This window comes from Anser cygnoides, chromosome 3 (genome assembly GCF_040182565.1).
Source record: "Anser cygnoides isolate HZ-2024a breed goose chromosome 3, Taihu_goose_T2T_genome, whole genome shotgun sequence".
Lineage (NCBI taxonomy): Eukaryota > Metazoa > Chordata > Aves > Anseriformes > Anatidae > Anser > Anser cygnoides.
In genome coordinates, this window is record NC_089875.1 from 57992610 (window position 1) to 58018744 (window position 26135).

Sequence of the window (26135 nt, forward strand, 5' to 3'; positions counted from 1 at the left end):
ATGAAATAGTTTCTCAGAGGAAATGGTGGAAGCCTCATTGCTTGAGTCATTCAAACTGATATTGGACAAAACATTCAATAATGTACTGCAGGGAACAATATTACGCTGGCAGGGCTTGAACGAGTGACTAATAGATTGTTTGCAGCTCTAACTATGATTCCCTGAAATGGTCTCTCTCCAAAGTAACACAGACTCAAACAATCACACACCCACTTTCCAAGGGAATTGGAATCGTACATCCACTAATCAATCATAAACCGAACAGCTTCTCTCCCCATTATCCTCTTACGAACACACCGTTTCAAGGGAAAATACAATGATATCATAGGGAATAACTGAAAATTCCTAAAGGAAAAGACAGTACCCGAAGTCTTCAGCAAGTAGCTATGAAAGAAACCATTCTACAAAAAGACTAAAAAATAAAAATACATATAGGAAAGAGAAAATTACGTATTTATTGAGAATTGCTGAACATTCAGAGAGTGAAAAAATCCTACAGTGTTCAGGGAGCAACATTTCCAGCCTATTCATACAAATAGCATGTGTACAAGCATCACAATACTCTCTTTCCTTTCTAGAATGTGCAAGAAAATTCATCTGACAACTGTCAACATTCAGGATTAGCCTGAGGACGGCCAGAGCTGCCTGAGTCTCAACAGCATAAACTGAACAGCCACAGTTAGTAACAATTTACATCCTTTGGGGGTCTGGCATAGGGAAAGCATAGGATGCTCACAGAAGGCTCAGGGGAGACCTCATTGCTCGCTACGACTACTTGAAAGGAAGGTGTGGGGAGCTGGGGGTCGGCTTCTTCCCAGAGATAACAGTGACAGGACTAGAGGGCATGGCCTCAAGTTGCGTCAGGGGAGGTTTAGGTTGGAAATGAGGAGACATTTCTTCTCAGAAAGAGCAGTCAGGCATTGGGACGGGTTGCGCAGGGAGGTGGTGGCGTCACCGTCCCTGGGGGTGTTTAAGGAAAGGCTGGACCCGGTGCTTAGGGATATGGTTTAGTGGGTGATATTGGTGGTAGGGCAATGGTTAAACCACATGATCTTGGAGGTCTTTTCCAACCTTAATGATGCTATGATTCTGTGCAGCTAATGGCAGTTTATCGTATAAAACAAATTTCCAAAGTCCATACTCCTCAGCGTGAATGTTGCATAACAGATGTAAAAAGTTCATAGCGAGGGAGAAGAAACTCCTTTGTAGCCGTATGCTCCAAAGCACCCTGACCTTACCTCAGATTTAGGATCGCATTTTCAAAACAAGGACCTTCTTTTGAGAATCTGCAGGTGGTGAATCTATACAAGAAGCAGCCCCAAATGTTAAGCAAATAAGTGATTTTTTTCTTCTTGGAAATGTAAATAATAAGAGTGCTTCAGAGCAAATATACTCCAATTTTTGCCTCTAACTAGAGTTTGAAGGAAAACAGTGATTAAAAAATGACAAATGCAACATGACAGGAAACAGCCACACCTTCCTTACACCATGTAACAGTGATAAAGAGGCAGAAACTTGTAAGCAGAGGATGGAAAAACAAGCAAATCATTGACAAGGGTATAAAATACTAACTTCCTGCTGACCCCATTTTTTCCACTGAAGCCTAGAGGGGCAAATGCTACTGTGCTTGATACTACAGTACCTCTAAGCTTTGTTATGTAATGGCAAGTAAAGCAAACAGCCATCTACAGGTATTTTAGTAACACAGAACTCTGAGGAGAGACAAAACTTGTTAAAATGCTGCAGGAGAAAACAGCTATGAATAGAAGATGAAACCAAGCAACCAAGAAAGCTTCTCAAACAGTGAGATCTGTTCAGACTATGTATCAGAAAAAATATTTCATTTTTTATTGCACCTTATGAATGATTAGGATCAAGTAAGCTAATTGTACATGTCTGTCTCCTACAAGATAATAACAGTTTGCTTTAGTACAGTTGTCTTCCACAAGATGCTCGCTGAAAGATAGCAGCCAACAACCCCCCCACATTCCCCCTGACTTCTTAGAGGCAGCCTTTTGGGTTGAATGACCGAAAATATATTTCCTCATAAACCTTTCTTCAGTCCATGCAGCTTCTCTTCTGTCCCATGCCGTGGAGCCCCACAGTGCAGATATATAAATCTCTGCACAACCGAGGTCAGCAAAAATTCTGTCACCGTTCTTAGCAAGGCAGAAAACTCCTACTAAATTCACTGAATCTAGGATTTCATTGCCTGTGGATTGTTCTTCTTTCAGGCTACCTCACAATGAGAAGCATTCCTTAGAGCTCAGAGCAGGAGAACTGGAAAAGGCTGTGGAAGTACCACCACAGCCTTATTCACAGGTACGTTTTGCTCTATATTCTTTGACAATGGAGAATTCACTGTCCTCCAACATATCATTTTTAAATATTGCCAGCATTTACAAGGTGTTACATGCACCCCTCTATGAAATAAGGCATATGAGTAGGCTGGCAAATAGGCAGGGCTGCCAGAATAAAACATGCAAGTAACACTCAAAAAATTAGCAAGAAATAACAAAAAAGGATGGAAAATTAAGTAATGTTCAAATTTTCCAATCTGTGTTTTCAGAACTTCCTTTCTGACTTCCTTTTTGAATAAATGGAGTATGATTTACAGCTCCAAAGTATGTTACCACTCCTCATCACCTTGTGCCACTTTTGCTTTCCTTCCTCCAGCCTCTATATTATTATTCAATATGAAAATGCGTAGTGTGATTCAGCAATTAGGATGACTGTGTTGTAAGAAACTGAAATAAGTTAAGTCAGATTTTTATCTCTCTGCCCTGACTGGACTCTGTTTTGGGACCATGCTTAGTTTCGATTGCAGTGTATTAAACCATACCCAGGCACCTGTGGATATCCTGCATCCTATAACACATGCGGACATCCTGCAGCCTGTAAAAGCAGCTCAGTGAGCTGAAGTTGCAATACAATGAGCTGGTCCAGGTAAGGCAATAGCAACAAGGTATTTTTGATAGAAAACGTACTGTGTTTACAGAACAAAGCCATGGACTGTAGCTATTTATTAATCTGTTACTACTCTTGACTGCATGAAGCTACCGATTCTCGTCTGCTGCCACTCCACTGGTGCTCATGGGCACATGGCTTTTACTCTTGACATTCCTTCTCTCCTCTCTGTACCTTTGTTAGTTTGAACAGCAAGCAGAAGCTGGACAATATATAATCAAGTGTTAAATCTTTGTACCAGAGAAGCCACTGGTTTTAGATAAGAAAAGGACAACTCTTTGTGCTTACAGACAAATGAAAGACAGAAATAAAGTCATAAAAGCAAGAAGCAACAGCATTTGAGGTATTAAAATACACACCAGTGTAGTATGTCTAATTACTAAGTTTACAATTAAGTAAACTGAAGTGCAAATACCTTGAAGAAGTATTGTGTGTTACACAGAATCATTACTCCTTTGCAAGGAATGGGGAAGAAGACTCGTATTTTAAAGGCCGGAGGTAGAAGAGCAGTGTCACCCTAGAAGGTTCAGCCCTCGTATCAGTTTGGGAGCAATCTTCTTCCACACTGACTGCATTGCCACGGCTGTTTTGTTTGTCAGAGCAGATTTCAATGATGTCATAGCCCAATGCAACACAGACAAGGAACGCATCCCCTGCGCATCACAAGCCAGCGGCCTGAGAAACCAAATACACAATGTACAGGCAAAAAGGTAAGGGGCAAGGGAACAAAATCAGAGTAAGCCAAAAGAAGACTAAATGCAAATGCCATCTACTTTGCTCTAAGTTGTTTCATGGTTAAGCATCTTGAAATATGTTTTTCTTCCTTCTTTTTCACTTACACAAATTAGAACTTAAACTCCACCAGTAAAACATTACACTTATTTCTATCAGAAGAGCCATTAGAAATTTGGTAAGTGCACATATTTCACACTGATGGACAGCCTTATAAATATCTAGCATAATCCTCATCCAAAACAATGACTCATGTCTCCCTTTACAGCCTTCGGTGGGGGGTAGGTTCCTGTAACCAGGATGTCACACATGAAGCCAAGCCCTTACTAGGAAATGTAACTTCATTTTCATGATTTAGTCATATGACATGAACCAGAGCTTATAAAACATGCCTAATCCCTTACCATACGATATATGTTTGGGGACTGTTTTAAATATCCTTTACTTTCTACATAACCTCCTGTAGCCTTTTCCTCTGAAGCCCACCAGGACTGTCCAAATGTAACCAAGGAAGGACAGGGTTTTAAACCAATGAGATTTTACAGATACAGAAAAGAATAAAGTCCACCGTGCAAGTATTATGCATGGAAAATAAGTCTATTTGTCTCCTGGGTCTAGTTTTTATAGGTACTAAATCATTTGAGCCCAAGTATTTAAGTACCTACAGTGGAACTGTGGAAAGGGGACACAGCTGTGTAAGTTAAAGAGAGACCTTGTATTTCCAAAAGGAGAGAAGTACTGCAAAATTCTGCCTGTTGGAACACAAGATGTGTTTTTATCTGGACAGACAGAAAGCAACCTTTTTTTTCTGGAAACTACAGCAACTTAAATAAGAAATCAGAAATCTAAAACAGATGTGGGTGCCTAAAGTGTAATTTTTATAGCATTGCCTTTCAGTCTCTATTAGAATTCACAATCGCCAGCAAATGAAATAAAACAATCTAATATCTAATATAACCATATTGCATGCACCTCTTCCTTTCTCTCTCCATCATTCTATGACTTTACCCAGAAAAACACCAACACCTTACTGCGCTACGCTTACTGGAGAGGTTAAGTCTCAGACCATTCTGTCTTAACATGATTCTTGCCCATCTTGTAATGGTTTTCAAACACATGCCACACAGTTCTCACAGAGCTAATGTGGTTGTGCTAATGTAGTTTTACAAGTACGCTCCTTAATACTGTCAGAATTTCTATAAGAACATTTATAATTACTTACTACAACAGACTAAACTGAAATTTCGTAAAGTATCAAAATATTTGGAAATGCTTTAATGTTTAAAGGCAAAAAAAAACATATTTCATTTTGTGTTTCACATGGGTAAAATGCTCCCAACAACAACAACAAAGTTGCCCAAGCGGACGACAATTGAGAAACTTATTTTGAAGTACGACTATATCTCAGCTGCGTTGCATAGATGACATTTCCAGCATGATCTCAGCATGAGAGACTATATGCCATCTGGCTCAGAAGTGTTAACAGCGTGGAATCCACTACCACTATCAGATGAAGAGATGAAATGGACAAACACAGAAAGAGGCATCAACAAAAATTTGACCAGATGCTCAGGGAGTGTTAAATTTTCTCCAATCTTCTGCATTTTTTTAGCTGTGTCATTCCTCTCCAACCTCATGTCCACCCAAGTCTTCCTTCTTCCTCTAAAAACTACAGGCATTTTTCTGGATGCTTCTGAGTTATAGATCCCTGAATATCTTATTTTGATCTTAACTAATACACTCAAAGAAGCACTAAGTTCATTGTTGCAGCATTTAAGAAATTATTATTCTATTTTTATCTTTATCCTTTTGATTTTAAATTGTTTTGACTAAACTCATTTTCTAATAATCCCCATTTTCTTTCTTACTCTCTTGCACTGTGTATAGAAAAGCTGCCATTACTACTTATTGTATCCTGCTTATAAGACACTATAATTTCATTAAACTTATATAATCCATTCAGCAAACATGTATAATACAGTTTATTCAGAATAGATTATGATTTTATTAGGTTATATCTTTTATGTTTCTCTTTGCTGAAGCTTAATCCTATTAGGATTATACACTGCTCAGAAGGTTATGTCATTATTTTGGCTTAAATGCTAGTTTTACACATTTCAGCATGATTGGTACGGTCTCTGCAGCAGTGGCCTTGCACTCAACCAGCAGGAATGGCAGCTCTCTAGACAATGTTTGGGATAGCTAGCTAAGAAGCTAAGACTTGTTCTGCAGCTGTCTGTGCTAAACTGAGCTTTAGGATAGGGTTTCTGATGGCTGGAAAGTCCCTAGAGCTTTGCAGGTTAATTACCCCCAAAAGAAATTAAATTTTATTAAATACAGACTTCCTCAAAGAAATGTCTTGCTTAAAACTTCAGAAACTTCTGCATTGCACCAGCTTTTTCATGTTTAGAAGTACTATGTGAAAGCCACTAGAGGGAAGCAATTTTGGCAGACCAAATTTGAAAAAAAAAAATAAGTAGAAGCTCTTTAACATGAGAGTCACTGCCTTTGCTTTTTATTTCTTCCCTTTTTAATGAATAAGGTAACAGCTGCTTTCTAAATTGCTGAATCTAGAAAAGGCAATGACTGATATATCTCAGCAACATGGTTACAAGAGCTGGAAATGCAAATGGAAAAGGATTACAATTTTCTGAGACACAGCAGCCACAGTGCTGCCCTACCATGTCTGCAGGAAATAAAAGGTTTTAATCCTTCTGTTTTCTGAGCACTGTAAAAGCAATAATGAATGACTCCTCACACCAGTCCAGCAAGGTAGAATATTAAGTGATACTGTCTCAGTCGGGCAGTTCTCCCTCTCTCCAGGGAAGGCAGGGGAAGGAAACATTATGCCACCTCTTCATACAACCAGCGTACCAACAACGCACAACCTAGGTAAGTTGCAAACCCATATTGTGAAAAATAGCTCAAGTCTCCAGTCGGGGTAACCTTCAGCTTTTGCTTAAAGCAACTTTTCTTCTTTGGCTCACTGCTGCAGCAGCTGAAAGATAACTTATGAGGGACACGTAAAGTATGTTCATAAATAAAGTTATTACTAAAACAAGGATGTTTTGTAATTAGACCACAGCAAAGGATGCTGTTATTCAAGCTCCACTTTAAAAAAAAAAAAAGAAAAAAAAAAAAACAGCGAACATAATCTTGTATATTAATTATGAAACACATGATTAAATGAAAACTGATCTAACATGTTGTAGTATCCTCACAGACAAGACTATTCTTTACAAAACATTTCAAAAAAGGCATTATAAGTTATAAAGAGTTGCATTTCAGGGGAAAAAAAAAGGTCTTCATTATCTCATATCTCTAATGAAAACATGGGAAAAACCCTGACATAAGCTAACTGTATTTAAATTAAATAATACGAGGGAGGTTGAGTGTTCACTAGGTGTGTGGCATTTCAACCCTGAATAATATTACTTCCCTGTGTACATTGTCTTTCACAGAAATAAATCTGAAAGGAAACCGAGGATTTGTTTCCTGACTGTCCATTGGTGAAAGTGAGGCACGGGGCAGCGCGCTGCTCAAGGTCACGCAGGGAGCCAGCAGCGGAGCCGGGAAGTGAACTGCCGAGCCCTGACCTCCAGGCAGCTCCCTGTCGTTAGATCGTGCTCTTTCCCTCGCAGCTGCGCTCCTTACAGTGAGAGCTATTTCAACTGCATACGAAGGAAACACTCCTGGCTTTCTCAGAGAGGTAGTGTGGACTGTTTCTGTCCCCCCAAATACAGCCACACAACTGCTAGTGTAAATACAAATACTTTTCTTCTTATTCACCTCATATTAATCATAACTTCCACAGACCTTTTTTTTTGCTTTAATGAATCTTTCAAAGTTTTCTAATGGTTACATACTCTAATCCTGATCTTGTGCTAACCAACGAGTTAGCACGTTCTGAAATATGACAGCTCTGGAGAGCTTGTCCATTACACCATTCCCACCTTCACTGTTTTTACTCTTTAGTTCATAATACCAGTGATTTTGAGCAACATTAGCACTGAAAAAAATCTTTTTTTTTTCTCCTTCACTTGTTCTGCTCCATGTGAGTAAGTCTGAGGAGCTGCAAGATCAGCATGTTGCACACCTTACTTCCCTGCATCCCCACAGGACGGAGTGCTGGGTAGGAAAAGCACGGCCATCCCATCTGTGTCCTTCACACTGTCTTCAGAGGAAGGTCCTGAAAATGAAATGGCCTGGAGCCCTATCTTGCCACACAGGCCTGTGAAGGCAGTCACAGCTCAAGCCTCCGTGCCTATCATGGGACATGCTCACACCACCCATGCCTATCAAGGGACATGGCCCACAGGTCAGCTGGGCAGATCACATCAGGAAACGCACAGGCATCACGTATCCTCTGCTAAACCTCTCAGTACTCCAAGACCAATGACTCCACGCAGCGAGTAGGTGTGGTGTCCTCTGAATTACCGCTCCAGCTGCAGTCACAAGGCAGCTGGGGATAAGGGCCGGGCCGTGCACATGCCAAGAGTGCTGACTCACCAGAGGAACTCCCTGGGCAGTCCCGGGAACTCCCCAGACAGTTTCTGTGAGAGGAGATAATGGACTGAAGGCTGCGGGAGTGCAGGAGCCTGCCCCGACCCCACCAGAGACAGAGGGATCGATGAAGGTCCCTGGGCAGCCCCAGTCCAGCTTCGTGTCAGCCAGGTAAGTGAGGGTGTGACAGGGGCTGGGGCGGCAGGGAGATCCCGGCAGCCCTGGGAGCAACACGGGGAGCTCCTGCCCCACACACGTGAAGGAGCTGGTGGCCTGGCAGGCACTACTCGTGTGTTCGGGTATGTTCATCACTGGACGGGGCAGTTCTTGCACACGGCTGAGTCGACAGAAACTCACCATGTGTGCACCAGAGTGGTGGCACGGGAGCACAGGCCAGCTGGATTTTAAGAATTCACCAGCCAGTGGTTTGGGGAGTCTGATCTGAACCAGCTGAAAACGCTGTTACGAGCACACTCACAACGGAGCCTCCTATCACCACGTGGCCACACTGTCACAACAGTGACAACATTTACACAAGAGCATTACCTCATGCGGATGATCCACACTAGATCCTTTAGCTAACACGTACGCCAGTGTTTGTGTAACATGGACCAGAAGGATCTCTATGAAAACGAGAGCCCACCACCACACACGATGTCCACAATGAAATCACATGAGGTTTGAAATACTACCCCAGAGTGTAAGGGCATTTGTCCAAGGAAGTGTATCTGACGCCGCAGTCGGATATTGTGTAAGGTAGCAATAATTCTGGCTTGCAGAATACATGCTCCTTTCCGAAAATACCTACCAAATAACTGCATTCCAGTATCCTGCCCCACTCCTCACAACACAAAATTGCTGGTTACACAGATAATGTTCATAAGCGTTGGTGGTTTGTGGGTAATACCCATTTATTTATAATCTGGCCATAATCCATTACAGCACCAGACACAAACACTCCACTGGTAGGAACAGGTACATCCCTTCAGGCCGTCCATAAACATGCAACAAGAAACTTCACACCAGTCTCTGATCAGAGCTCCTGACCTGCTCCCTTGGCATGCCTGTCCTGAGACTAACAGCCAGACTAGGTCATGCTCATCCTCTTGCATTTAATCAGCCAGGAATCCTGGCTCCAAGACTTGTTACAAATTTCACAGTACACGGCCTGAACAGGGACCCAAACCCCTCAGCCCTCCTGCCACGACAGCAGGGCCAAGTGCTCAACACAGAGCTGAGATGAGTCCCACCCGGCCGCCGCCTGAGGACTACCATGTGGGACTCTTCCTCCTGTGTTCAGGAAGATGTGGCGTGGGCTAGGCCTGTATCCACAAGGAGGTTTAGGTGTGACACTGAACAGGGTGCTTTGACACCTGGCTCCTGAAGTGGAATTCACAAACCTACGTTGTGCACACAAAATTCAATTTCCAAAAAGCAGACCATAAAGGGGAGAGATATTTTAGAAAAAAATAACTGGATATAACTGGTAAGGAAAGGAACATGTCCAGAATCCCTCCTACAAGGTACATGCATGCAGCACTAAAGTGACTTCAGTTAGTTACTTGTGTGAGACTGGTATTCACAGCTTGAAGCCCAAAAAGGTGTTAGGTGTGTAAAGAGTCAGCTGTTATCTCTAGGAATTGCTTTCTGTAACATATGGTGGAAGGAAAAGACAAATTATTAGTATCGACTTTAATGCAACGCTGGAAGTAAGTATAGTACTTGTTAGGGAATGCACCTTCTACACCCATTTCAACCCCAAACGAGCCTAAATAATAATTCTTAATTCAAGAAGACATATATTAGTGACCATGTCAGAGACCAGGATGTTCCCCCTTCCTTCTAAACTGTGTCAGTGTGAGAGCCCACAGATATCTTTGGAGGCTTATACTGAGGTCCCAGTCCTTCACCTACATTCCATGTGGAAAACCTATTTGCTAAAATGCCTTAACTTCATCTGGAACAAGAAATAGAAACCAGAAATCGGGACTACTTCCTTCTGTCCCATCCTTCTGTACACAACATGCAAACTGGACAGAAACACTCTATTAGCATAGCTCTCTATGAATGCTCAGTCTACAATCTTGATTTTAAAATACTCTGCCTAGGGGAAAAACTCTTGGTCAGAAAAACAATATTCTCTGCAGGTCTCACTGCAGAATTCAGATGTATCATACTTCTTAAGGTATTCTTAAGGTATGAAACCTCTAGCAACACACATACCAGAGCTGTCTTCAAGTTCCACTTGACTCAATTTACCTTGTTCTTCCCACCCCACTGAAGGGAGGAGGCAGGGATGAGCTCTGGCCACGTCCAAAGCTCTGTATGAGTCTGCTGTCAAGACTGGACCCTTTGACTTCTTCACTTCTATTTATAAACATAGTTAGGTATTACAAGAGCCAGACTACTTAACCATGAAGACTGTCAAAATAGATAATGTATTGTGTCTCACTGAATTACAAACTGGCTGGGTGCCTAGCCTTTTGACTTCAAAGGTCCACTCCATCATAGCTCAAGCAATGTCTTCTATCTACTTTAAAAGTTTTGACAACAGTTAACTGTGAAATGACTATATGGATCATCCAAATTGTATTTGTTAATCATTCTGTTGGTAAACTGCACCAGTTACTAGATCTGATGCCAACTTAGGAAGAGCAATACTTTACCAGAAAATGCAGCTATGACCTTCATTCTAACAGGATAACGCTCAGCGGTGGTCTGTTGTGGTATCCACACTGACGTGTGCTCAGAGAAGTGAAGGTGTTAACTTACTCTACGGGTTGTCTGATAAATTGCTTTCCTCATGTATGTGGGGAGCCCATGTGCATCCACAGTGGGATCAAGATTAGTATTACATTTCAAAGAACAAAGTACTTAACTGTAGTAACAGCTACAGCACAGTAACTGTTTTTATGAGGCCCATGAAATTTTATTTACCTCAGTGAAGGCATTGCTTGTATCTGCTTCCATTAGTTAGAAAACTAATGGCATTTATGGGGGTTAATATGAGTTAATAAACCTATAAAAAACCTGCAACAAATACAGCAAATCTAATATAGATAGGAAAACATCCCCTTTTGAGAGGAGAACGCTGAAATAAAACAATAACCCAGAAAAATACACATTGACTCCAAGTTAAAATATCACAGCTTGCTTTTATATAAGATTGTACTAGCTGATCTTTTGGAGGAAAATATAAATTAAATACTGCTTTGATTTATAAAATGCCTGACATCTGATTGTCTGATCACTAACCTGCACACGCACTGAATGAAGTGCAAGCACATTCTGTTGCCCCAGAAAGAGATTTCTCTTAAAGATGGAGCTTTTATCCAGCTATGGATGTTGACAAAACATATATTTAAAAGCAAAATATGATATAGTACAACAATATCATAGGATTATCATTACTATAAAACTACAAGCTTCATGAATTTCATCTCTATATTTACAACGTTTGTATGAACGCAAAGATAAGGTGAGCACATCAATACATAGTCAATTTGAAAAGCAAGGACAAAAAAACCAACAGCATAAAGAAAAGCCACATATTTTAACCTTGTGTTTACCAATCATGTATGCTAACAGGTAAACCATCATATCATGATTTCCATATTGGGTCAAAGAAAAAATAATCAATTTGTATATCACAGCATTACGATGGCATTATAAATGTCTCTCCATAAACATTCTTCTCACACTTTTTTTTCCCCCCCAGTTTATATTTCCCAGGTTTTCAGACTAAAGATGGAGAGAGCATGAGAGAGACTCTTGCCTAGAGATTTTTTTAAAAACAAAAGAAAACCATAAAGCAGAGACCAACTGATTTTTGAGTACACTTAATAAAATCTGGTTCAGTCCTCAGAAACTATACAGTATGCTTCTACCTTCTTCATTCTTCTTAATAGTAACCTTTCATAAAACTCTATAAAAGAGCTTTTCCTTACAGGTCAAAAAATTTATTCAGATCAAAGCCAGGAGTAAGATTCAAAACTGAGAAGATCCCAATCAGTGACCATTTCATAACAAGGCAGGAATAGTACGTTAACTTCAGTGTTTGTATAATAGCACATGAGGAGCAAAAAAACAGCAAAGTAGGCAAATCCAAAGCCATTTACTGCTTACTAATTCAAACCAGCACTTTAAAATCAGCTGGGAAAAAATACAGGAAAAGCTACTGTAGCTGGACCAAAGAAAAACAAAAGGTAATTTCTTTGTGCCAAGACATACTTAGGAAGCAGACTGCTACATTCTGCACAACTTCCCATTTCTTCCATGAAGACCCCGCTGAAGAGCACCTCAGAGAAATAAGGCATGAGGCACTGTTGCCACATAAGCACCACAGAACAGTCACACTGAGTGCAACCTCCCGTCAACCACGGACAGAAAAAAGGACTCTCGTATTTTGGAACATAACCTGACTTGCAAGGGCCGAAACCAATAGAATGGCAAACTCTTCTCTAAAGAAATGAAAGCCTTTTTTTGCTATATTCCTTTTTTTATTATTATTACACTAAGAATGGGGGGAATAAACTGGTGCATTTATTTTCTCTCTTAATAGATTATTATCAGGACTGGTGACAGGATGAATTTGGATAGAAACTGGAATATATGAAAACTATTCCAACCAAAAGTTTGAAATGTTTTAACTAAATAAATGAACTTTAATAGTGTTGCACATGCAAAGAAAAGCATATCACATTGTGTATTTAAATCTGACATACTCAACAAATGAAATGTTTTCTGTAGTATGTAAAACCAGACTTCTTGTTTCTTTTCACCATGCCCTACAAGATTTTAGAACTCATAGATCTTAGCCTCCCACACCTCATTGTTATTCGCAGACGAGGAGAAGGAAAACCAGCTTTCCTACTTTTTAACTTCTAGTTGTTTTCTCTGTTAATTTGTCTTTATCCTATTTGGATGAATAAGTTATTGAACTAAACTAGTGAATAACAGAAAGAAATACTTTATATCTGCGGAGAAGGCTACTGTTGTCAAAAAGAATAGTAACGAGGCAAAACCTCATGCTTTTTGCATTATTGCATTATCTGGTGCTTAAGCATTATTTTCATTATCTCTGTGGTGCGGCTCCTCTTTAAAAACTTCAGTAATACATATGCTGGCTAGATACAACAAGACCTACAGAAAAACTTGGATGTGGAGCCCATGCCCATAAACAATTCCAAAAATATGCTGTATCAGGCTAGATGACAGATTATGAGCACACATGCTACGTTATCATGACCAGCAAACAGGATCATCAACAGCGAGATCCTTAACAGGTAACACGATTGAGCAGTTCTAAAACACAATAGAAGGAGATGGATGTGTAACTGCAGAAGGGTATTAATGTACTGAAGAGTGGAGGTTTTCAAGCCATTAGTCAGGACCCAGCTGGACAATGTCCTAGGAAACGTGGGTCAGTGTTGAGCATGATCTGAATAAGGGGTTGGACTAGATGACCTCCTGGGTTCCCCTTCAACCTGAACGATTCTGTAAGTACATCAAGTCTGCGTGTTCACATGAGGGAAAGTCTTTAGTTATGTCAAGGACTGTGAAATTTCTTCCCTGTTAGCAAAACACAGATATGTTTTGAATGACTGCATCTAATTATTACATTTTGAACATTTCTGAAGTATTTGCACAATTTACTGAAGGACTTTTCCTACAGCCATTATAGGTTTAAACTTCACATGAGGACATTGGTGCAGACAGTACAGCAACAGTACTTGGTCTTGCTCAAGTGTCTCCCTGCTGGTGCAGCACATTAAATACGTTACTCAATTTGGGGGAAAACAGTCAGGGGACTCTCACCAACTGAGAATTTGAGCTTAAACTCATATAATGGATGATCACTAAGTAATATGTACTAGGTAGCATTTGATTGCCATTTTGTATGTTCATACAAAAACAGTAATAACAAAACTGGAGATCATTCTGTGACTACAATGGCAGTAAAGATAATCTAGGCTCAATTCACCCATCAGAATAAAGACAAGCTATTTTTGCATGTTTCAGCATGTTTCTGTTACTGACACACGGAAAGAGTGAAGACAAGTAGCTGGTTATTTCATTGCAATTTGATGTCTAACAGGTCAGTAAGTTCTCTTGACAGTTCACACAGTTCACACCAGTACTCCCTTTTGAACTGCTGTACATTTCACATGTAATCACAAGTTGATCTCTCACCTCTGTGGTGCCAGTCCAAAATCTGCTTTTATCTCTACAAAACCAAAAAACATTTAAAACAATGGTTTTGTCTTTTACATGTAATTTTACAGTCCACTATTTTCCAGTCATATGAAGAATTCTTAGATCCTGTGTCCAAGTCTCGGTTCACGTTAAGGTGATGCTACACATTCTTTGCTGAGGTGTTCATCGTGGTATGTGATCCTGGATCCTTCCAAGTCCTGGTCTAGCAGCAAACTGACACCAATTCAACTTTTGCCAAGATTAAACATTTGTTGATTAAAAGTTTGTTATGTAAGTATCCGTGAGAAATTTGTCACTTACTTATCTGGAAGACAACTTGCACAAAATACAGCACTAATGTATTTTCTTGAAAAAGTTTATAGAAGTCTTCTAGCTAGCCCTTCCACCAGATAATGGTTTATTATTGAAGTGCTTAACAACTTGGGGAGTGTTCTAAGGACTTGAATTTCCATAGGTTTTTCATTGCCATCTGTGTGCAATGTAGACAAGATGCTAACAAACTAGGATGGAAATGTTTTCTTTTCACTTTGTGGAGTCATTTGTCAATGAAAATGCAATACACAAGAAAGAGATATGCATGAGAGCATGTAGTCACAGAGTTGTTTTTTGCTGGAAAAGGCTGAAATCAAAGCTTCAGTTTGTCTTCAGAGATTAGAGTCACGTTAAAGGTGTAGAATTCAAAAATTGGCTAGCCTCAAAAGAATTCTATCGTTCTTCACTGCTGCTAATTAAAACTGATCAATAGAGAAAGGACCCAGAATCTCAATGCCTGTTACAGCACCATGATCACATCTACAGCGGTCTGAAGAGATAGATATACTTAACCAGGAGAGAAAACAAGAACATGGTGACTGCGGTAGAAGGGATTGTTTTGCTACCTCTCCCCTTACAAAAAAAATATGACCTACATATCCTATACATATTCCATTTCACAAGCAATATTCACCCTCATTTTGTTACTTTTCCTCCTCTGTTCAGCCCTGTAGTACATTCTGGGTGGGATCTCACAAATATGTGGTCTTTCTTGGGATTTCTGCTCCACTGATGCCAATAGGTGCCTAAGATAACTGAAGCAAAGTTTTTGAAAAATCCCACTTTTCCTAATCATACGTTGTATGAAATGAATATGTAAAGTCTAAATGAAGGACTTTCATGTAAGTCTCTCTGAAGGTCCATAACCCAGTCTTATATGCCCTGTCAGGTGAACTTCAGTTCACTGTGGTTTTTTTTTCTTATTTTTTTCCCGGACATTCAGAACATTTGATAAAATACATGGATGCTGGCTCCATATGCTATAAATTAAGATAAGGAATATTTTCTAGTGCAGTTACACAATATCACATTACTGGTTTATTTGAAGAAACTGTGAAACAAATTCACAGCTAGTAAATGCTGCAGCAAAGTACTCATCCTTTTAACATTTATAGCTCGGACTTGAGAAGAAATTGAAAATGAAACCTACTAGACTTCATAACACACGGCACAAAGCACAGAAAATCATGTTTTGTTATACTTTATGACATTACCAATGAAGCAACAGTAGCTAATTTTATTGTCACATTTTATAGATAAACTGAAGCACACAGTTTACGAACTAAGCTGTGATGACACGTTAAGGCACAGGAGATTCTGGAATAAGAAGACAATCAGAACTGTGGACAGAACTAGCCTCCCTGAATAATCCTTCTGCCCTTGATAGAAGACAGTTGGCAGAAATTCTTCAGGATTTGAATACCTGCCTCCTTTATAGACATCTTTGAAAGGTCACACTTAAATATAGTTATACACACTTCTAAATAAACACCACTTGCTTTTCCTTCCTGTTGATAAAGCTATGTCCACGTGGTAAGTCTATCATGGAGAAAAGTAATTTTCATGTGGCAACATGAAAGATAGTTAAACATGAACATAGTTAAAGACTCTGGAAACAACTGGAAAAGTTGCAGTATAAATTTAAGATTGTTCTCCATGCTTCGGTTTGTCTATTTACCAGATTAAACATGTGTTTTTAACTGGCTTCTGCCTCACATGAGACAGAGCCTTCATCCATCCTAAGTCTAATTTCCTATTGCCTTAAACATTCAAACTTACCTACATCTCCACGTAAAATGAAGATAAGCTACTAGCAATATCAAATGATACTGACGTGCATTCACTTTACTAAGACGTAAATGGCAACACAGGGTGCAAGCCAGAAGCCTTAAAACAGGATGAAGAATGCACAGAAGTTCAAGCGCTAACAAAGCTAAATTCTGAACTCATTTGGAAGAGAGAGGAACAACAATGAAACTAGCATAATTTTCAAAGTGAAATTGTCAGAAGCAAATTTGGACTATGATTAATCAAGAATATAAGCACCTAAAATTCTTTTGCTGCCATGATTGTTTACTACTAATTAAGCAGATAATTTTTTCACACTCCATTTGCAGCAACATCTTCTGTTTGAAGTGTTGTAAAGATGTTGTGTTTGTCCAATACAGAAACAAACACTTGTAAATTTCCCTTTTTGATGGTTTTACACTTTGATCATGTCAAAGTGAATTTTATGACTTTTATGACTTCAGAAAACCTGGCTTTTAGATATTTAATCAATTTCCTGGTCTTAAGCACAGCGAGAAATGGTCATATGAAGTGTTTGATGACCACCAACTTCGGCTCTTTACATTGTTGCTCTGTGTCACAATTGAGGCAAGATAAAAATAAAGCTGTGGAAAAGTCAGGTTAAGTACAAATATTAATATTGCTTCCCTTTGCTGCTGTGGTTCTTTGTAAGACACTTTGACATACTTGGTGAATGGAAAAGGTCTGAAGCATGCTTTGTTCACAGAACTGCAGAAAGAGGAAAGGAGGGATGTTTATAATGGAAGTGGGTCTGATTAAGCTTAAAGCTCAAATCAGATAAATTATTTAGGATACAAATTTTCAAATGATAAAAATCTGAAAGCTGCTGTCATATGATTACACATTTAAATGGCAGCTACTCCCACAGCTAAGTGCATCTGGAAGCTATCTCCTATGCTTAACTGAAGTCCTGCGGAAGCAGATACATGACCTTATCTGAGTGTCAGGTGCAAGGCAGTCTTCCAGTGCTGGGGTCCAGGGCAGTATGAGCCATGCTCTACAGCAGAGTAAAGGAACTGACACCAAACCTTGCTCTGTGATTCCTGAAGTTTGTTATTGGGGTACTTTTGCTCTTTTTTATGTTCTTCTAGTATACAATTTTGCATCTTCAGATCTTCTTTATACATCAATTTTCCTTAATTAAGGCAAAGACCTTTTAAATCCACATAGCTGAAGGAGATACTAGGAAATTACTCAGAAAAGATTAATTTCATGCTCTGGGATGGGAATGCAAAAAATGTACTCACAAAATATGCTTGGACAACATTCTTTAAGAAAAAGAGTAAGCCATAAACCATTATAATCTCCACAGAAAAGTGCTAATTAATGAGATAACTGAAAATCATAAACAGAAATCTACAAAAAATATTAAATCGCAAAGAGTTTGTGAATTAACTTGACATGTTCCACTTCAGCGTACCATCATGACACTTCCTGTTGTACCCCATGTCCTTCTTTCTTTTTATATACAATCATAAGAATATATATATACATTCTGTCTTGCATCTCCAAACCTTTGCGCTAGGGCTGGCATTGTTTTTTTCCCCGAAACAGGGCGACGTGCTCAGCAGCTACGAGAGCTGGATCCCTGTTTCTGGAATTCCTCGTGGGCTGCTGCAACGCAGCTGCATTTATGAGCAGGCAGAGGAGCATGCCCAGCCCGGCCCCGCTCCCTTGGATGAACGCAGACGCTCAGGAACCAAGTGGCAGACCGTGTGTGGGCAGTGCTTGGCTGCAAGGCCTCTCTCATCTGCCCACGACTGCTCCCCATCTCCCCCCAGAGAAAGGCAGTGAGCCGCACGGAGCCCCTTGGGCCACTTCTCCAACAGCATCGCTACGGAGCAGCGGTAGCCACGAAGCAGGGTCCCTACGCACAGATGCAAGGCGTACATAGCCCTAAGTGTTTACATAACCACTAATAAATATGGGCACGCACAGAATCAGGATCGGATAGACAGCCAGAACAATATGTTCCTCTCTAAAGAGCACAGACAACAAGTTCAGCCCGGCTTTCGAGAAGAAACCTTCACATACAGAGGCCCAGTTCCGCAAAACAGGGTCTTTATTCATGAGGACTGGGGGACTGAAGAAATACTGACAGTATGGTTTTTGCAATCTCCTCCACTGTAACTCACTGATCCTTTACAAATTTTTAAACAAATAATGAGTAACAACATTTGAGAAAAAAATTGTCCAGCACAAGCGAAGCAACAGTCCACGGTCATGAAATGCATTCCTCACTTCTCCCTCCATTCAACTCTGCAGCTACATGAAGACGGCAACACAGTAAACAAGCCTCCTCCTCCTCAACACACTTCAAGTCATTCTTCCCACACACAGCTGCCACTATCATGCATATTTCAAAGCCTCCATCTGGGCTTGACAACTGTACCTTCCTCTCTCCCAGCCAAAAGAGATACACGTCCTACTCAAACATGCAGGGACGATATCGCGCTGTTTATTTCAGAAGAGAAACTGCCACTGGTGTTCCACAAGTAGGTCATGTGGGTGGAAGCCCCCATGCTAACCTACATGCTAACCGCGGAGGTGAGAGCTACCATACATTCATTTTTCCTCCTTTCCAGCTACAAGTTGTCTCCAGGCAGAATGGGGGGATTCGTGGTAGTTGTCCGGGCTGCTGAATGCCTGATTCTTCTGGATCAACATCTACTGCTCACGCAGGGATTGACTTCACAGTGTGCATGCAGCAGGTTCAACATCTCCCAGAATTTCCTGATTTATGCTGCATGCGCTACACAGCGCAGGTACACCTCCTTCTGCCCAGAAATAAACAATAAACCCCACGGCTGCTGCTGACCTGGAGGATGCCCTCAATTTGGCATATACAGGGACCAGATCTCTGGTCTGGGGCCTCCTCCCTTCCTCCTCAAGGTCAGCTCTCCGTGCTCCAGCTATCCTTGATGCTCTGCTGCAATAACCACCCACTCTGCACTTGCGGTAGCAGCCTACGTTCTGCCATTTAAATAGCTATTTCTCTTCCTTTCTCCCTCATCAACAGTCTGGCCGCAGCACACCCTTCCTGTACCATCACATCCACCTTCCTAGATCCACCAGGCAAACCAGCACCCTGTCCCTCCCCCTCTCTTCTCCTGCAGCAAGCTGAGCACGGTGCCTGTTGCTGCAGCTCTGGGAAGGGCTGAGGCCAAAGTAGGACGTGGGGCTTATCTTGAAGAGCAGATGAAGCTGGGGCAAAACGTGAATCAGAGCTGAGTCTGGCTGCTCTCAAGGGGCAGCAGCTGCCTGCAGTAAGAGTGCAGCCCTGCACTCACTCCTAATGGCAGGCACCGTGCCCCTACAGATAGCCACACGCTTCTCACCTCTTTGTGAGTAGCAGCGGCAGCACCTGAGTCAGTGGGTGCGATGGGGAGGGCTGGGGGTGAGGTTTCATTACCCAGACAGTGCTGCTGGAATAGCCAGTCCCAACCCCAGCCCCACCCCGTCCTGCAAAAAAGCCCAAAGACTGAAGGGAGTGATCACCTCCTGGACCACCTGAGATTAGCGGTGTTCTAAAATATAGGTTATACAACTAAGATAACACCACGAGGATTTTAATGACTATATATCCAGCTGATCTGATGCTTCTCTGCAGAGGGATGTTGTGAAACTTCATTAGCTAATACCCCCTAAGTGCTTTGAGATCTTGTAACAAAATAAATTGGCACTACAAAGCAATTTTACTCTTAGCAAGATACTGGCTAGCAGGATTTATTAATTTGGTCCTAAAGAGAAATCAGAAGATGTCCGTCTACGTGTGCATTGCATCTTTCTTGGATGATGGAGAACTAAAGAGTTTATATGGAAATAAGAATATATCAAGTAAACAGACAAGGTTGGCTATTTGGAATAGTTACTCTTCACACGTTTATAGTATTTACCTATGCTTTCTTTTGGGAAGATCACCAAGGAGGAAAACCGCAAAGAAAAACCCAGCAGAAAGACACTTTCCACCCAGAGCACTGACTCATTATAGGTACTATGGAAGAGACGTGGCCTAAATCTTCTGCCACTCTGCAGCCACTGCCTGCCTTCCTATTCTAACAGCATTTCCAACACACTGAGATATGGCTTTAATTTCTATAACCTGATCATTCAGGTCTTAAAATTTTTCTCTGATATTTCTCATAGTGCTTTGGAGGTCACCCAGGCATTTTATGCAGACTGCCGGTACGCTTAATCATTTCAGTGGCTTCCTGCAGTAAATCAGGAGACATTACATTAATAAAAGATGGGGCTGTTCCAGGTCTGATTCATAATGCTGAATGCCCATCCACCTGGCTTAAAAGAGTCCTTTAGAAAGGTCAGTTTACTCTAAGGAATTCTGAATGGCAAGGACGTGTCTTCTCTGACACAAGACTCCTGCAGAATATATACACTCCAGGCCGGCAACCCGAGGGGTGCAGAAGACACCGGAATGATTCAGAACCAGGGCTCAAAGACGTGTGGGCCACAACCCAGCCAAGGCCTCCTCTGAAAATGCACCACTGAAATACAGGCACACCATGCAAATAAGCATCTCGTTCAACAGTTTTACCCCCACATTGCCGTGCTTCTTTGCCTGGAAAACTCCATTTAGACACATTCATTGAGCACACGACCCAAAACAGGTAAAATATCAGGTCTAGGAGGGAAAAACTGGCCAAAAGGAGACTTCGCTTGTACCACATTCTTATTGTTTGGTTACTTCTTCAAAATATGTACTAATCCCCATAATCTCGATGCACCTAAAATAATAAAAAAAGAGATTAAACCATTTTCAGCAAATATAGTTGGCAAAATATTGCTGAATGACAATTTCTCACTGCAAATGCCAATTTGTTTACAATGTAATTTTTTCCAAGTATCTTAATGAAAACAATCAAGTGTTTTGTTTTCACTTGGTCAGTCCAACTGCACTGAAACCGTGAGTTTGAAATACTTTTTCTAAATCTTTTTTTTAAATGAGAAATTGTGAGATTGATTTCTCCTTCCCATAGAAATTCACAATTGCTAAATTTACTGTCACATCAGAAGAGACTTAGAATAATAATAATAATAAAAAAACCTTCAATATTTCAGGGCCTTATCTTGCAAGATGCTGAAAACTCTCATATTTCTAGCTTACAAGCAGCATGGTGAGTGTCACCTCCCATCCAAACCAAGCAGAAGGAATGTGGATAAAATGGAGTGAACGCCTTCCTGTTAGCTGCCAGAAGTAATGCCAAAATACCTCTTACAAGATCCACAGACCTTTTGTGACATTTTTTCACTAGGCCATCGTGAGCATTGGTTCCAATGGCAGGGCACACAAATTGAACCCTGTGGTAAGACAAAAGACTCCCTGCAACAAACTGCATCGACACAAATCTGCTCCCATCGTAGTGATGCTCTCAGCCTGCAGCCCACTCTGTGCTGGTCACAGGGAGGAAAGAGGCTAACCAGGGGGGCTACAGACCCTGTGTGGTCATCTGCTGAGCGCCCTTGTTCCAGCTGTCACTTGACTATTTGGCTGACGTATCTTGCAAGACATTCTTGAGTCTAAACCTCCTGGCACAGTCAGAATTTTATTTGTATTGGCATACATTTTAGAGACCTGTTTTTACACTTACAAGACACTATGGTAAGATCCCTAAGGACTTTACTGGGCACTGCACTGGAACCCCAAACCTTCCCTGCCTGAGTAACCACTCTGGTGACAAATGTAAACCACAGGTGGTCTGTGAGCAGCAGGCAGCGTTTCAGTCAGTTCACTCATTTCTCAGGGAAGTTTCAAGCCCCGGAAAATTGCTACGTTACGTGATAAAAGGTGTACACTCACACACACAAGGGTGCAGAGGGAAACCGGTGCCACAAACTGAAGTCAGACCATGGCCTCAGGGGACCGTGCTTCTGTGGTGTCAGCACCCAGAGCGGCGAGGGTCCATATGTGAGGGTCAGCGCATGACCCCTGTGAGCACCCTGTGGTGGCTGAGTGACCCCAGCCACTTGCCACAGGTACCCCCACTCTATTTCTGGGCATATTTCCCACCAGCAGGCCTTCACCCTGATCAGCAAGAAACAGGAGCAGGAGCAGGGTGTTGTTGGTGTGCGCGCCAAGTGCTGCTGAGCGTTTCTGCCAGTGCTGATCTCTGTGGCAGGCCCTGCATGCACGTACATACGTGTCATACAGGTGTGCTTCTGCGTGCCTACTGGGCACGTATTTGACCTTGCTCCTGACTGGACCCGGGGGCACGGAGCTGTGGCAGGCTCGGCTCTCTCAGACTTGTGGGTCGGCAGCCCTTAACAAGAAGGAATATTCTTCCCTGTAGGTTTGAATAGGAAGTTACCGCTGTGAAATGCAGATTTCCCTCTTCCCCCGTTCCCACATTCTGAATTGCAACATACGTGTCTGCATGCACTCCCAATCCGCCCACACAAACAAAGGATAAGTACTTATATACGTTCACATGAAAAAAAGCAAGCTTCCTCTATTAACAACAATAATGGCTGATAAGCTAAGCAATGTTTCAAAATATTTTTGTTCATCTCACTGCACGCAGCAGATTTCAAACCTCACAATTACTATTACAAGATGTGTTTACTTGCTAGGAAATATAAAATACAATTAAAAGAATTTCAGCATCATTTCAAATATACAAACTGCCAAGAAAGAAAAGACATAAAATGACTGAATAAACAGTGACTGACGATTCCCTACATCATTTTGATTTTTCCACTGGAACATCAATTTTTATCAAGGACCTGCTTCTAAATTGGAAAATTTATCACAAAAATTTGCATGTCAGACTACCAAAAAATGACAAGATTTTAACACCATAACAAACATTAGGCTCTTGATCCATTATGCTTAACACTTATGGGTGTTTTTTCCTGTAACAAGGATGCTTAAAAACTTGCTCAGAAGCAGAGAGCAAAGCTAAGATACTTATGTAACAACCTGATTCCAAATGTGGTTTCTTTGAGGCTATCACTAGTCTGAAATCAGGCTTTTCTGGTGAAAGGTGGCTGATTCTTCGTTGTTACGGGCCTATGCTGGGTGCTTTAAGAAGACACGAGAATGACAATAAGTAGATGAGGTATTGGGGATGGACGGGATGAGGACAGGATGAGACAATGTAAGGCAGTGAACGCACAGGGAAAAAAGACAGGATGCGTGAATGGTGCGAAAAGTATAACGAGCACCATGGGGACAAGAACAGAAGCACTAGAGGGGAAAACAGGCTTCTGGAAGGGGACTGGGTGTGCAGTTGGAACTCGGAAACTGAGCCGAAAGATGATGGACATGGTGCTGGTACGAAGAGATGAGAAGGAATGAGGAAAGGAGTGCTGCACAGGCAGGTTCCCACAAGGAAGAAAGGGAAAATGTGAAACTGGGGAGCCTGGCTGGGTGATAGGGGACACAAATGGAACAGGGCGAAGTGGGAGCACTTGTGTTCATGAAGCCAGCAGCCGATGGCTAGAATCATCCCTTGCACACCCTCAAAGACATTCATGCTTTGCTTTTATGTTGTTGGTTGAATTTTAAAACTGAGAAGTTCAGATCCCACTGGCTCAAATCGCCGAAGTAGAGAGAGGTCCTTCTGACATTTTCTAAAATACATCTGCATAAAATACATCTCATAATTTTAACTCAACCTCATACTTCATGGGAACAAAACAGATTTTAATTAATTTGGCAATACCATTTTTGTAGCTCCTGCCTCAAACCATGAGAAAAAGAAAACAAAACCTAGCTTGAAATGCCACATGATTTAATAGCATAGGATATTATCTCTGGTAATTTAGAGGTGTTTAGCTTCTGAAATTATGCTGGCATTGAGTCAAGGAGATTTGAATACTAATCTTCTATAATCACATGTTAGAATTAGAAACAATCATTAGCTTCTTAATAAATACAGGAATATCCCTTTCTAGCCCTGCTAGGTCATGAGGCAGCTGACCTGAAAGCTGCCTGCTCTCCCTTCTTAGCTCCAGTTCTTTGACACTCGAAAACTGAACAGTGTCTGGTACCTCAAACCATTCTACCTACGGTTCATTAACTGGTCACCTAAGCAGCCTTCAGTGGTTAACAGGCCAATTTACTCTTCTGTGTGCACAGCATATGGACAGATTAGAGCACAGAGCAGCTTTTATGAACACAGCTTAATATTTTCATATTGCGTGCGGCGTAAGTAAATAACAATTATCTCAAATGTACACACCGATGCACATCCGTCACCAAATACCCCAAATCCCCTTCAGCCTCCTGACCGTCCAGTTCACCAGCACAGTGCTTGCACCAGTCCCACGTGGTAGAGGTCTCCTCCGTGACTCACACCTCCTTAGCACTCGCTTCCTGGGACGTATAGGAAGGCCGCTAATTGTGTCTAGTGCTCATGCAAATTCTCAGTTCTTGGAACACTGCTAGAACAAGTAAAGTAAGGTCAAGAAAGTTTTCGCAGCGTGGAATTTCAATTCGTTTGGGAGCCTAAGTGAACAGCAAATGGGGACCTCTGCATCTGTCAGTGCATATGGCTCCCAACAAAGAGCAAAGTTTCGCAGGCACCCTGCGCTGCAGAGCAGAGGGCTAAGCCGAACACGTCCTGCAGGGACGTGAATCCGCACTGCCAGTGGGGGCCGTGGGGGTGGCAGTGGTGGGGTGTCGGAGGAAGAAATGGGGAGAGGACGAGGAAGTCCGAGGGAGCCCCAACACACGCTGGTTTGGGTGAGAAATACTGGCCGCTTCCTATCTCCACACCTTGTTTTCCCTCATTTCGTCCTCATAGCTGGCACACACCCAAACACCAGCTTGTCACAGCACTAGGCGCGTCAGATGGCGTGCTCTCTCACCTGCTCACCCCAGCGCGACGTGCTGTCATCTCTTCCTGTTCTCTCCCACTTTTTCTACTTGCAGCCTTCACAGAGCTGAGCCTGCACCGGCATTTGGGCATGACAACTTGCGTCTTCTCTAGGGAAGAGAGCCCTACTGCAGTGTCTCAGGATCACACACAGATGCTAGCCTGAATATTAGCTGTATGAAATGCTTCTATCTCTTCAGCCACGAGCTTGTTAAGCACCTCACAGAGAAAACATTCCTTCAGCATTCATGCATTTTACCAATTTATACAGCAGCATTAAAAGCAGCTTCTTTTTTCTTCCTCTTGCATCTGAAACAAGTACATTTAGGAACATATGCCACCTGTGCTCTGCATGCGGAACTCCCACTCCTACTTAATTCTAATAATACTTGCAACAATAATAATAAATAACATTTTGTTACTTATGTGCTGCCAGGGCCAGAAGGCTTCAAGATACCTGATAAATATATACAAATAGAGGAAAGGAAAAAAAAATAGTAAATTCACCCTCAGGTACACAAAGGTTTAAATATATATATAGATACAGACGGCACTGCTCAAAACCAAAAATAAGCCAGAGCAAAACTGAAATTCCTTGCAAAGCCCTTATACAACCAACTCAAACAGTCTGAAGCATCTAGCAGCATTTGTGCAGGTAAATTCTCATAAATTGTTTCATTTACACTAATTCATTGCAAAAATGTACCACTCCTTGTGCTTTGCTAGCAAGGAATTAGCAAGGGATTTGACATTCTCCCCTCC

The 26135-nt window shown here is 41.5% G+C and overlaps 1 protein-coding gene and 1 long non-coding RNA gene across 5 annotated transcripts in view; one reads left to right on the forward strand and one right to left on the reverse strand.

Annotated features, from left to right (window-relative positions):
* AIG1 (androgen induced 1) overlaps positions 1-26135 on the reverse strand; it is a 123499-nt gene that overhangs the window by 88874 nt on the left and 8490 nt on the right. Inside the window, exon 1 of one of the 2 annotated variants that reach the window (XM_066994224.1) lies at positions 3383-3519. The exons of the other annotated variant lie outside the window; for it this stretch is intronic. Within the exon in view, the coding sequence (XP_066850325.1) occupies positions 3383-3415 (33 nt within the window). The 5' untranslated portion in view covers positions 3416-3519. Of the gene's footprint in view, positions 1-3382; positions 3520-26135 lie in introns of those variants that run through there. 2 annotated transcript variants of the gene reach the window in all.
* On the forward strand, positions 475-7296 carry LOC136790442 (uncharacterized). 3 transcript variants are annotated; one of them, XR_010830362.1, is made up of 4 exons: positions 475-678; positions 2235-2322; positions 3430-3677; positions 7161-7296. It is a non-coding gene; the product is annotated as an uncharacterized lncRNA (long non-coding RNA). The 3 variants fall into 3 exon arrangements; XR_010830361.1 differs by having other exon boundaries at positions 481-678; positions 3410-3677; XR_010830363.1 differs by having other exon boundaries at positions 549-678; positions 3572-3677.